The 13250-nt window shown below is 36.6% G+C and overlaps 1 protein-coding gene across 1 annotated transcript in view; it reads right to left on the bottom strand.

Annotated features, from left to right (window-relative positions):
- Nucleotides 1–385: 385 nt before the first annotated feature.
- The window catches only part of CNTN1 (contactin 1), a 243206-nt gene continuing 230341 nt past the window's right edge, over nucleotides 386–13250 (bottom strand). Inside the window, exon 24 of the mRNA XM_027659979.1 lies at nucleotides 386–2952. Coding sequence (XP_027515780.1) covers nucleotides 2873–2952 — 80 coding nt within the window. The 3' untranslated portion in view covers nucleotides 386–2872. The remainder of the gene's footprint in view (nucleotides 2953–13250) is intronic.

Consider the following 13250-nt stretch of genomic DNA (forward strand, 5'->3'; position numbering starts at 1 on the left):
GGATTCCCCCATCACTGACTATTAGGGAGTGAGCAAACGGCTGTGTGGGACTTTGTTGCTGGCCGGGGTTAAACTACAACATTTGTCTACTGGAGTAAAAAAAATTACCTGAAAAAATACTCTGCTTGGTTATCTTTTGCTTCCAAAAATGCAAGAAAGCTCTCAGAATCTTCTGTGTTACTGATGTTAGGAAATCTTTCTATCTATGTCACCTATATTTAAAGCAAAACAGCCATAAAAGCTCTAAAACTCTAGCAAAATTCACAAGGAGGCAGGGCAGGGATACACAGGACTTCATTCCAGCCACACCTATTCTGTCACAGGTGACTACATCACTGTTAGGAAATTAGAAAGCTCCAATTCAAAAGACAGCTATTGTACTTTCAGTAACATTAATACATTTATTTAATTGTAATTTACTTTTCATTCATAAAAAGGACAAAGCACAGTCCTGCTCTACTCATTTGGAAAAAAAAAGATAAAAAGTAACTAAAAAACCAGTTCAATATTCATCAGTATCAAATAATAGTAATATCAATTTTCCTGAAATATAAAGAAACAACAAATATGTCTATCTATATAAACTTTAATTAAGAACTTTGCATTTTAAAGCAGATGATACACTAGTTAGTTTGTCTTGACAACAATTTGAAACTGAAGGTCCAAGTCAAATTCACACAATTATGTGAAACAGAAAAATCTCCAACTATCTGATCAGTATGTGACACCTACCTCATCTGTGTTGCTGATTTAAAAAAAAGAAGTGGCTTTCCTTTCCAGGTCATTTCCATGCAAAAATGAAACAGTTTTGCTTCTTACACCATGTATTAGAAAAGTAAAAGGCAATCATGCATTTGGCAAAAGATTTAGTTGTGGTTGTAGATTATACAAAAATGAGTCATACTGCAAAAAAACAAAACCAAATGAAACACCATAAACCACATTTTTTTTACAGAAGGCTTACAGCATATTAGTTTATGTATGAAGACAGCTCATTTCTCTTTCAAATAATTATACAATTTATGAAACTCAGTAGTGTTTGACACTTTGACATTCCTTTATAGGGAAGTTATCACTTTCACACATTTAAAAAATTTTCATCTTGTAACAAATAGTTAAAATTAAACTAAAACAGTATTATTGATATTTCTTAATGAAGACTCTACGCTTTTACATGTAAATATATAGTACAAAATTATACAAATAAAAGAAAGGGGTGTAAATTATTAATAGACCTATCCTTGCTTCATGTAAATATTATTATTACAGACCCCTACAGTATCAGTTCTAAAAAGATAAAATCTATTTCTAAGTAGCTAGCAAGGTTGTGCTAATAAAATATGATTCAAAGCTTATAATTCTTGAAGCATCAGACATTGCACTATTACTTGAGCCAGCTGATTCAATATCACGGTGTTTCTTCACCATCCACACTCAAACTAATTCCCATCACACCATGGAAAATGAAAGGAATGTGCATTTCTTTAGCAACTTAAAAAACCCCAAACAAACCAACAAAGAAACCCAACACTGAAACACTCCAGACACAGTCAGAACAAAAACATTCTCTATCTCTAAGAGTTCCCATTTGCAAAGGCCATAGTAAACATTTAGCTTTGACTAACAGTTGGGATCTGACTTTCACGTACTAACACACAGTTGGATTGTTCAGTACTCTATGAAATAGAGAAATGGTCTCGGAACTTTAAAACTCTTATTTACAACACTATGAACATTAGAATAATATCAAGTTCTTGAAAAAGCATATAGTTCTCCCAAATGTACGCCTTCAATACAGGAAGGTAACACCTGGCGTCTGCAGCATAAAAATGTAAATATAATAATTTTTTTACTGTGCTACTCTGTTTCTGCCATTTATTGTATATCTTTTTCTTTTTTATATTTTAAATCTTTTCACTTTAAAAAATAACATATGTTTCCTACCATTTCATGGTCCACTTGGCTGATCTTAGCATGGACTCCACCTCCAAACTCATAAGTGTTATATTGCTACCTTAATAACAATAGTAGTAATAGGACTAAATAAAAACAAATACATTACGCTGCGTCCCTGAAAGCTGACATTTGACTCCTCAAATCAACAACAATGGCCATAATAGATTTTGTCAATTGAATTCTTTAAAGAAAAGAATATGGTAAAACTCGTGTCAGTGAAGTGCAGGTAAATTCCTTTAAGCTGAGCATGCTATTCATGTCTCGGGTGTTCTGAACATATTTAAAATAAAAAAACCTTATCACTGACTTTTATTTCAAGTCCTTCCAGTTCTATCCAATAGCCTCAAGAAATACACCTCTAAATAATGAAATGTTTTTGCTTTGACTGTCTCTCTAAAAACCAGTAATCCCAATAAATGATGACGGGGCCATTCAAAAATATGCAGTACACAAAACATATAGGATAGTACAGACAGACGTAGTACTCTTACATTTATCACATACAATCAACATTTCAATCTCTATTATATTTCACAATTTGTTATTCAAGTTAAAGCACCTACGTATGGTGATTTTACTTTCACTGTACAGCCTATGTTATTGGGTTTTAACACTGTAACTTGCCCCATTGGACCAAATCATGCAACTGTCACAGATCAGCATAAGTGTTTTTTATAAGGCATATTGGAACAAGTTAAAAATATTTCTTAGCCGTTCAAAAGTTGATTTACTTCATGAAGGAGTTCCTGGATGCCTCAGTCCTCTTAAAGTTCATAGGAAATCGGTAGGGTAATTAATTTTAAAGTGTAATTTATTTGGCTTAGGATGGTGCCACAGGAATCAAAAAGAGTCGCAGTCCTCATCTTCAAAGGGAGGCCTCTGTGTTAGGCAGAGGACAAGATAAATCCAGCTACATTCAGAATCCTGAGCAGGCAAGGACACCCAGGGCAGGCACCACCAGGACCAGCAGCAGAGTCGGTACTCCAACAGCGGCACCTGTGCATCGAACAGATAACAACACGGTATTGGTCTTACTTCAGCACTACTCACAGTGGGGGAAATAATCCTGGATGTGAGCAAGTCCACAAGGTATGGAGGCTGGAAAGCCAGCTGGCATGTCTCAGGAAAGCCCCTACCTGTATGGATAATCTGAAACAGACAAGGAGACTTGCTACAATACAGAGAAGGAGCCACTCTTTTGTTCTGCAAGAGCTGTTTATGCAGTGTGTTTATACAATAAACAAGGCCATTCAGTGCACATCAGTGTATTTTGATTTGGCAAGTCTAACAAGCCAGGAGGTTATTATAGCAGAAGGTAAAAGGTCAAAATAAATATTTTAGCATGTTAAAACAAAATTAATGGGTTCTTTGAAATGTGATGAACCAAAGAGACATCTTTGGAAACGTTAATGTTCATATGAAAAGCAATAATCTGAGAGATGTCAAAGAGCCTGGTCTGTTTGTTTACCTGCCAGATTACAAAGTCCAGATGGCTGACTTCTACCAGTGTGGCATTTATGTCTGTTAAAGTCACAACGGTCTTTCTTAAACAAATATTTTAAGATAGAAAATATTAATCTAAGGCTTACAAACTTCACATGACTCGCTTTGGTAAACAAGCATAAGAACTGCTGTTGTTAAGTGGTTTGTGTTGCCGTGGTTCAGCTCCTGGTTAAAAAACATCTATACGAAAAAAAAACAAAGCCAAACTGTGCCTGGCTGTCAGTCTTGGAGACAGGCCAAAGGAGATGGAGAACAGGCTATTCTTTCATTCCAGAGAGGGCTTGTCTATATCAGGATGGTAGATAGGCAATGGTGAACCCAGCTTACTGCTCATCTTGCTGTTGAACACAAAGAACAGAAATGCCTGTAGCTGGTGGTGACAGTCCTAAAGAGTTGCTGTAACAGTTGCAAATGCTGAGTGAAGAAAAGCCATACTGAAAAGGTAACACACAAACCAAACAGCACAGATTTCAGCAGGCAGCCCTGTTTTACCTAATGACAATTTTCAAGTGTTCTTTCATAGAATTAGGTCCCAAAACAGCAGTCACATTTTCTTTCAGACCTCTTGGAAGAACAAATAAAGCACATCATCTGGTCCAGCATCATGTAGGCTCCTAGAAAGACAGATCTGTAGGTTTTCCATGTCTGACTGAGAAGTTTCAGCATCTTTCAGGTTAAATAAAGAGCTTAATTCTTAATTTTGTGTCTATCTTATACCTCCTATTAATAAGGTGCTTTCTTGATTTTAAGTTAGCAAAACAAGATCCTGAGGTTGAAGAAACATGTGGGTTTCAAGTGAGAATTGTCCAAATAAACATCTGGAGGTTACCTTCAATTAAAGGTTACCTTTAATTCTTACAGTATTTCCTATCCACAAAAAGGAGAAGGTAAGGAAACCAGATGGAAATGAAATTGATTGATAACCAAGAACAGTGTGTGCCCTCCCTGTCCAAGGAGCAGATGTATGCCAGTATGCTTATGAGGTGACCAAATACCGTACAACAGGATGTGCCTAGAGGTGTTCATATAGGCTTATGTACAGCTTGTCCCCTAGGAAATCACCTAACAAAAAGGGGATCATAAGCCACTTGCATACAGAAGGCCTGACTTGTTTACAGTTGGCTTTCCGTAGTGAATTTAAGTGCTATTAGAAAGGCAGATATGAAAGGCAGTGTCTCCTGACCCATGGGAGAAGCTCTCTGCAGACGTCATCAGGGATATATTCAGAAGACAGCCTCTAAGACCAAGACAGCTATTTCCCTTTCTGTTTCTACCACAAAAGGTGAAAACAAGTATTTCTACGTGATCCTGGTTTCTCCATTGTCCCACCAGGGACAATCATTATCACAGTCCACATCATATGCCATGAAGCCAGAATTGTAGAGCTTTTCCCACAGAATAATTTCAGCCATACTCCTTTTATTATCCCCCTTCTTTCTATGTTCACCACCCTATTCCTCCTGACTCTGGTCCTCTCTCAAACCAAGTCTTTCTGCTGCTCCATGCTCTTCTCTGTCCCCTATTCCCATCTATTTCCAATCTTTTTCTCTTTCTTCTGATGTCTCAGAATTCATCTCTGTACCCATTGCCACCCTTTCTCCTACTGCTGTAGATGCTTTCTGAAGTCAAGATTTCTACCTAAGTCTTTTGCAGTATCCAAGGACTCAGAAAAACAAAATGAGAATCCTACTAATCCTTCCTCATCAGCTCCATTCACCTGTGAAAAGTACATTTCTAAAAATAGTATCTTTTTCCATAGGAAGCAGTATATCCACCTCAGTGAAAGATAAAATAAAGGAAATATCAGAGAATATTGGAAATGTTGCTTTTTAAGTATCCATAAACTGAGAAGTTCTATGTTTAAAATTAACACAAATGTTATGTCCAAATATATTTTCATAAATAACAACTACACATTCTGGCAACTGTGAAAGTACAGTGGTATATTTATCTGCACTTTTTAGTGATTTATGAGGCACGTTAATCTTTTCTGTAGTTTGTATTCCTAAATATAAGTAGTGGTTTTTAATTAACAAAAAGCCATAGGAAAAAAAAAAGTTTCAGGTTTCATGTTTAAGAATATCCACAGAAAATGTATTCTGCTTTTGTCAGACTAGGATAATGCACTCAGAAAGACACAAGTAAATATTTTGGATGCTTCTAAGGGAGGAAAATATGAAAAAAAGGTTTCTGAGTGAAGTTGAATGATGAGCAAGTATAAACAAACTTTTATTTTCCTGATGCTACTGTACAAAGAGAAAGGAATAATAAACCTTCCCTCTGAGATGTTCTTGCTGGCTCCAGAATTAGTTAGCAATTCACCTGATTACAACAGTTCCTTACAAGGTATAGGCACTGTTGCAGAGATATATTTATCAGCTTTCTGCAATGAAGCAAGTCCTACCCTTAGACAGCACATTAACAGAATATTAGGAGGATAAATGCACATTAAACAGATCATGTCTTCTTTCTTCTCTTGTTAGATTACTGAACCACATGTCAGGATTCATATTTTACTGGAAACACCATTCACCAGTGTATGACAGCCAGTACACTCCTGCAGCTCACGAATGGAAGTTCATAAAAGTTTTGCCTGAGAACAGATTATAAAATTTAATTCTGTGCATTAATGAAATTGTGATGTCAGTTTTAACAATTCTTAAAAACTAGAGAAATACCAGATAAAGACTTAATGGACGTGTACAAATAAACATGTGGATGTAAATTAAAACAGGAGGACTATTAAGCTCCCTCTGAAGTCTGGCCAGTTATGAGCTGGATATATTTAGTGCTTAAAGATTCTTTCTCTCCTCAGTGTTATAATGTCTGATCTCTCCTCTCAACCAGCATCTTGTGGATCCAGTGTGCAAGCAGTTGCAAACTACAGCCATCAAAGTCAAGGTCAAAACCAAACCAGTATCACACCTAACTACCACTCTAACACACCACATGTGAACTTCATATCAAGAGTTCTTTCAAATAAACAATGAAATACACACCTTAAATTTGTGACTTTTTTCCAACAGCCCAAGCAAAAATTGTGAAATCTTGCACAGGCTTTACTACTGCCTGGTATACAGTTCCTGCAGTTGGTATTTTTAAGTTTAGGACTAAGCTATCTACAGAAACATATAGTCAGAATGTAGCTTAACATCAAACAAAATTTCTATGGGATGCATGCAGTTAAGCTAAATTTTTTCCTGTCTCCTCAGGAGCCTTTCTTACAAGTGGTTGTTTATCTGTCTGAGTAAATGAAGAGAACAAATGCTGGATGGGTTTTCCTTCAGCAAGATCTTTATGTATCACAGGAACTCCTGGTAAAGTCCCACTGATCCACAGCTTTCTATTTGTATTTTAAATTCTGTGTTGCCATCTCAATCATATAATGTCTAGGATGAAATCTTTTATACTTCTCAAAGGAGATCCTAAATTTTATTGACGTCTTGAACAGCATGCAACAGTCTTCCTATTATACTCAAATGAAATGAAATCAACTTAATGCCTAAATGAAACAGGCAACAAAACAGATCAGACTTTGATGTATTTCCCAAGCCTTTGTCACAATTTTTTATGTCATTATTATCTTTAAACGTAACTTATATTTATATAAGTATATAGGATATTTTATATGATATTTTTGGCCCTTTTCCCAACATCAGCATTTTTTTATACTGCTTTGTGAAAAAAAAATGTAGAGACCCGTTTAAAAATCTTACTTTCATCAGATCTGTGATCCAGGAAATTAGTTACTGGTCATCTGTGAAGCTCTCATATGTGAATAACTTCTCTTTTTCAGTGGGCAAGCGTTTGCTCTGCCAACATACACAAACTACAGGTTATTCCTTAGCTAATCGTGAGATGATCCTGTTGTGGTAAAACTCTTTCTCTGCTTTTGCTGTCAAGAAAGATTGTTGAAGAACTGATTTGTATTAAATTATAACAGTTTTGCTAGTTTCCAGCTACAGAACATCAAGGAGGGGTGTTTACATGATTGTTCTAGTTTGAGGAGGAGTGTGTTTTTAAAGCAAGTATCTCAGCCACCTCCTTTATTGGGATTTATTTTGAACTGTGGAGATACCCCGTGCAGGAACCAGAATAGAGGCAGTGCAAAGTAAAACCTGACATGAGCATATCATGCGCAGCTGGATCTGCAATGCCACTGCTTCTGTCTACAGATACACTCTTCACATGCTGTTCAGGTAGATGCAGACTGACTACCTAAATGATGCAGTCACTGCAACACATTTAGTAAGAGTAAGGAAAAGGGAAAGTTTTCTTTCCAGGACCGGTATTTTATATAATTTTTAAAATATTTAAATTTGTAATGTAAATTCTGTAACTTGCTAAGAAATGAGTCTGTTTGGTGGTACAACCACCCCCATCTCCCTTCTTGGGCCACACTATGATCTCAGAAACACTCCTTAGGCCTCAGCTTTGATGAACAGCACCTGGGCTAAGCTCCTCCTGAGCTTATCAGAAACACTGTCTGCTCCCAGGTACTTATGTTGTCTAACGAGCTCCTGTTTTTTAACAAACAGACTTGGAAACTTATAACAACCAAAGTGGAAAAACATTTTTCTTACTGAACTTTCAAAGAAAGTTATCAACCCAAACTGCAACCAGAATGGAAAATTACTATAACCGAAGCCAATGGCCTTGCAATCCCATAAACAGCACTCCTAAGTGAGATCCTTTGAGCTCTCCTGGACTACAGTGGGCTGTGACCAGCAATCTCCCTCTCAGTGGGACACCTCTTAGAGCCAGCAAACTCAAATTTACTATGCTCGGAGGACCACTGTCAAACACCAACAACAGAGCCTGAGCTGACATCCACACTCCCTTCACCTGCTGAGACGATGCAAAGGCATTGGACGTGAGTACTTCACTGAACTCGAAGAGTATTTATTCACAGATATACACCTTGTACATGCTCCTTTAGGTATGTGTGTGTAGAAGTGTGATATGCTGTAGCAAATGTATTATGATGTTGCTCTCTTAGATTCTTAAGTACATTAGATTTGTAATTTTGTTAGGCCTGTGAGTTACTGTTGTACTTATACTAAATATTATAAAATCTGTTAAATTGTTGAAATTAGGCTATCAATTCAGTGCTGCTAAGTTTAAGAGCTGATAAAACCTTTAGGCCTAAACCACTGGTCTAATCTGGGGCTACATTTGGCAAGGGGGTACACTTGGAACCTTGTGATGCAACAGGAGGGTCTCCCTTATTCCTTTTTATCCTTACCCTTTCCCATCTTTACCTTTTTCCATCCCCAGCCTCCATATAGATCATTATACACTGATTTTAGTTTTAGATTGATTGATTTGAGATTTTAGTCTGATTTTTCTTTGCGGGCTTCAACCATCTAGTAAGGAGAAGAGTGAACCTTCTTGACAAACTTTGTTGCACTTTCACTTTTATATTAAACCTGCTTTTGTCTGTATCTTTGGTGGTGAGTCTTTGACCGACCTAAAACACTCATTCATGACAGTCTGCCTTTGTGCCTGTTTTGCAAAACAGATTTGTTTTTTTCTGAAAGAATGACCAAACTCCTATCCATTTTCCTGTATATAATATTATTGTTTTGGTCCAGGATCCAAAGACCCACATTCCATCAGAGTTGTCTTTTATCTCTCCTTTTTACTTTAAGAAATGTAACTGCAAAGCCTTCTCATATTCTGTTTCTCCTTGCTTCTGCAAAAAAGTAGGCCAACTGAAAAAAAGAGAAGGGATTTCTGCCTGTTCCATTTCTTGGTTTCTTTATCAACTACTAGGCTTCGTTAGTATCTGTTTCCCAGTGTTTTTTTGTATTTACTCAGGTAGAACACAAAAACAGAAGGGGAGGGAAATTTCTTCAGGTTCAATTGAACTGCATAAAAGAAAGATGTGGGTTTGTAGTTCTTTGAACTGGCTTCTAAAAAGAAATTTCTCTTGTCCCAGCTGGAAATACTATCTTCATGAAAACTACTGCAAAAGTAATAGGTAGTATCAACTGACATGATTTAAATTCTGCTATCCCTATTCATGGTAAATGGAAAATAACTGAACTAATTATACTATGCTTATCCTGCATCACTGGCATCATTTGCATCACTGGCATCATTCCTAAATCACGGGTCCAACTTTCACTTGTCTAGAAATACCTTTGTTCGTGCACGAGGAAATTTTCCTCATGCCTGTGCCATTAACCTTTCAAGAAAGGCGCGTTGGAGTGATTCACAACCCTGTGAATTAACGTTTTTGCAGGAGAGTAGATGTATGGGATCGAAAAAAAGCTGTCTATCCATTTGCCCATGCTTTGTGCTGTGTCATGGTTTGCTGTGCATTTGCGGAACAGCTTTATAACTATTATAAGAAAAGTGTATTTGAAGTGCTGCTGATGGTCTGAGTGGTTTGTCCACCCCATGATGTTAGTCTGCCTTCTCCTACTGGAAAATCCAAACCCAAAAAAACGTTTGGTTTTGTTCTAGCAATGGCACCTCGCATGTTGCCAGTGTTGGCAGGCAGGAGCTGTGGCTTCTCTACCACTGACACAGCATCAAAAGATTCTCACTGCCACAGACCTGGGATGCCAAAATGAAAAGATGACTTGGACTCTGAGGAAAATCAGAGAATTTTCAATAAGTGGGTTATCACTTAGCTGTCAATAAACATAGTTTACTTCTCAGATACCTCTTCCCCTTCACATATAATAATAGCCATTAAAGAATCTTTTGCAAGGATTGTTAAGTAGAAGACCACCAGTATTTTTTTTTTTAAATGTACTCTTAAAGCTGTACATGCAACAAATAATAGCAAGAGGAGGATCTCCTGTGACCCAGGCAATAGTTGCAGCTGTACTTCACAGGAATTTTGTGAGTTTACTCAGTTTCCACAGAAGTAGTAACAGCCATTGTAACCAAGTGCAAACACTTCCTTTAATGGCTGATAAAACTTTTTACCTTCATACTGTGTAATATCAGAAAAAGATTTGAAATAACCCATCATGGGTTCTATTATTATAGAAAATCATAATTTAGAAGCCCCATTAAAGACAAAATCTTCTCCTGTGGAAATAAATGAGGGAAACAGTTTTTTACAGATAATATCTAAATGAGCCAGCAAGTGCCTAAACTCAGGCAGCTGTTCACATGAGTGGCTTATGCTGCCACATTAAGTTCCAAATTTCAGTTTTTTCTGCTCAGCAATATTAGAAAATAATGCTGAGCTACAGAATTTAAGCACAGAAAGGATCACTGTGTCTTTTAATATATAGCCTATATAATCTAAATATTGCCTCACACACAACACATTTTAAATAGCCTTTTATTTAGTTTCTTCTGTACTGAACCCAGGAAGATGCATCTCTGGCACATGGTGTGACTCTTGGGAATGGTCCTGTGCAGGGCCAGGAGTTGGACTTGATGATCCTTGTGGGTCCCTTCCAACTTGGCATATTCTGCAATTCTGTGATTTTTCTAAAACACATCTTCTAAAATGGCTTGCAGCCTTGGTTTAGAAGTTGAAAACCAAAAAATCAAACACACTTCTGCCGGGGAAATTTTCAAACTGATCTTCTGTTAGAATTTCTCTACTTCAGCTACTCTGTAGCTAGAGCCAACTGAAACATTCACATGAACTTAGATGAAGGATCCTTCTGACACTTCCCACTTTGACAGAAACAATATTCTTTCTTCCCTTCACTTCCCACTGGCTTAATATAATTATGTTGAACAGGTACAGAAGACAGATGAGATAGCATTCTTTCAGTACTTCTAAGAAATCTGTTGTTAGCTTTCTAACTCTTGCTTCTCTGAACAGAATTTGAAACACGATGAAAGTAAAATATATAACACTATCTTTAAAGGCAAGAATATTTTGACATTAAAGTCCTTTGAATTTTCTGAAAAGACCATGAAGCATTTCAGTATGTAATTAGGTACTATTTGATATATCTAAATATATATATACATATAAACAAAAGAGGGCAAAAATACAAGTATCGGCTACAGTCACTATCACTTAAAAGGGTAAGTTCAAGTTAGCAAATATGTGATTTCATCTACTCTTCATATCTGTAGCAACAAATAAATCTACTTATACATGAATACAAACCTGCCAAATAATCACAGTATAAAATGTACTTCTAATGAAACATTTATCATTTAATCTACTTGTCAGTAGATTCAAAGTTTGGAAGGTACACAGTTTGCAGGAGCATAAAATGCCTGGTTGTACCCAGCTGTACCTCTGGGGCTGTCTAGTCTGACATCTAACTCCTACCAGGACTGTCGCCAACACTGGATGTCGTCAGCCATAGTTTTGTCTAGCTCAGTCATGGAAATCACCAAACACGAAAACTGCACAGTCTCTCTGGGTAACCTGCTACAGTGCTGCACTAGTCTCTGGACGGAGTTATCTATAATGTTCAAACTGCTATTTCTGGTTACTGCACTACATTCCCTATATTGTATCATCTGCCATTACCAAGACTTTGGATTCATCATCTTTGTAATCACTCATTTTATAGGTATGTGCTTCTGTAAGATTGCCCTTCTCCACTATGCTAAACCTTTGTGTTTATTAAAGGAACTAGACTCTTTGATATTTCCTACTACTAAACTAAAAAGCTGTGCACCTCCCTTACTACCAAAGAGCATTTATGAAGTCCCTTGGACTTTGCCACTGAAGGAACTGGAAAACTATCACTGCTGCCTTTGTCAGAGAATCATTGGGTTTTGTTTTCTTAAGAGAGAGGATTTGTCAAAAGGTGTGTTACAGCAGATGTCTAACCTAGATCTGAATCACTCTCCTTGCTAAGGAGAGGGACTCTGGTTAGGTTAGGTGCATAAAACTGAAAGGTACGTGTACACCACCACTCCAAGGCATCCATCAAAAGCAAGATAGATTGTTAACTACTGAACTGAAAAATACTACAAGGATATGAATAAGGCAGTTTAATGTCTTGCTAGTGAAAATTAAAACACCTAAGAGCTATCGTGACTGGAAAGTGTTCCCTTCTTCATTCCTTCATTCCTGTGATCATGTGTGCAATCCCCTCTAGATTATTAAGGGGAAAAAAATTAATGAGTCTTCCAAAGATTAAATAAAATCACTCTAAACCCTTCTTAGCTGGCTTTGATTTCTCAAAGCAATTGAAAATACTGTATAAATAGAGTTCAGTTGTTAAATGTCCTATCAAGAGGTGAAAGCAGAATATGCATTTGTATTAAATTAAATCATTATTGCATCAAAGGGATTACTCTATTGAAGCAAAAAAACTAATACTGTCATTCAGTCTATGAGCTATGTGATTTTTTCCGTAATATTCTTTTTTGGTATTTTGCTATATTTAAGCATAGGAGAATTAAATAATAATCTTTGGGATTTTACCATCTTCTTCTAATGATAGAATACAATGAATATAAAATCCCAAGTATTTTGTTTCATAAAAGGGAAGGAGTATAGAGTTCCTGTGCTGGTGTAATAAAACACCTGGAAGTACCTGTATGATGTATCTCAAACACTGGATAAATTAATTGGAAAGTATAGTTCAGCCAAACTGAACCTGAATGTCAGACCTTTAGCTGAAACACTGGCAATCAAAAGCTTGCTGAAGTTTAAAAAAAAAGTATTTCAGACTTCACAGTGAACCAAAATTTAGTTTTCATCTTCTCCTTAAGCATTTTAAAAGTCATGACTGTTTGGCAGGTAACATCTAAACTGCTGAAAACAGTAAAGAAAGCATTTAAGGTTTTTGGAAGTAGAACTAATCATTTGTCCATCAGCTAAATATTATTCAGGCATTTCA

Source organism: Corapipo altera, unplaced genomic scaffold (assembly GCF_003945725.1).
Source record: "Corapipo altera isolate COAL_440 unplaced genomic scaffold, ASM394572v1 1, whole genome shotgun sequence".
In the NCBI taxonomy this organism is placed as follows: Eukaryota; Metazoa; Chordata; class Aves; order Passeriformes; family Pipridae; genus Corapipo; species Corapipo altera.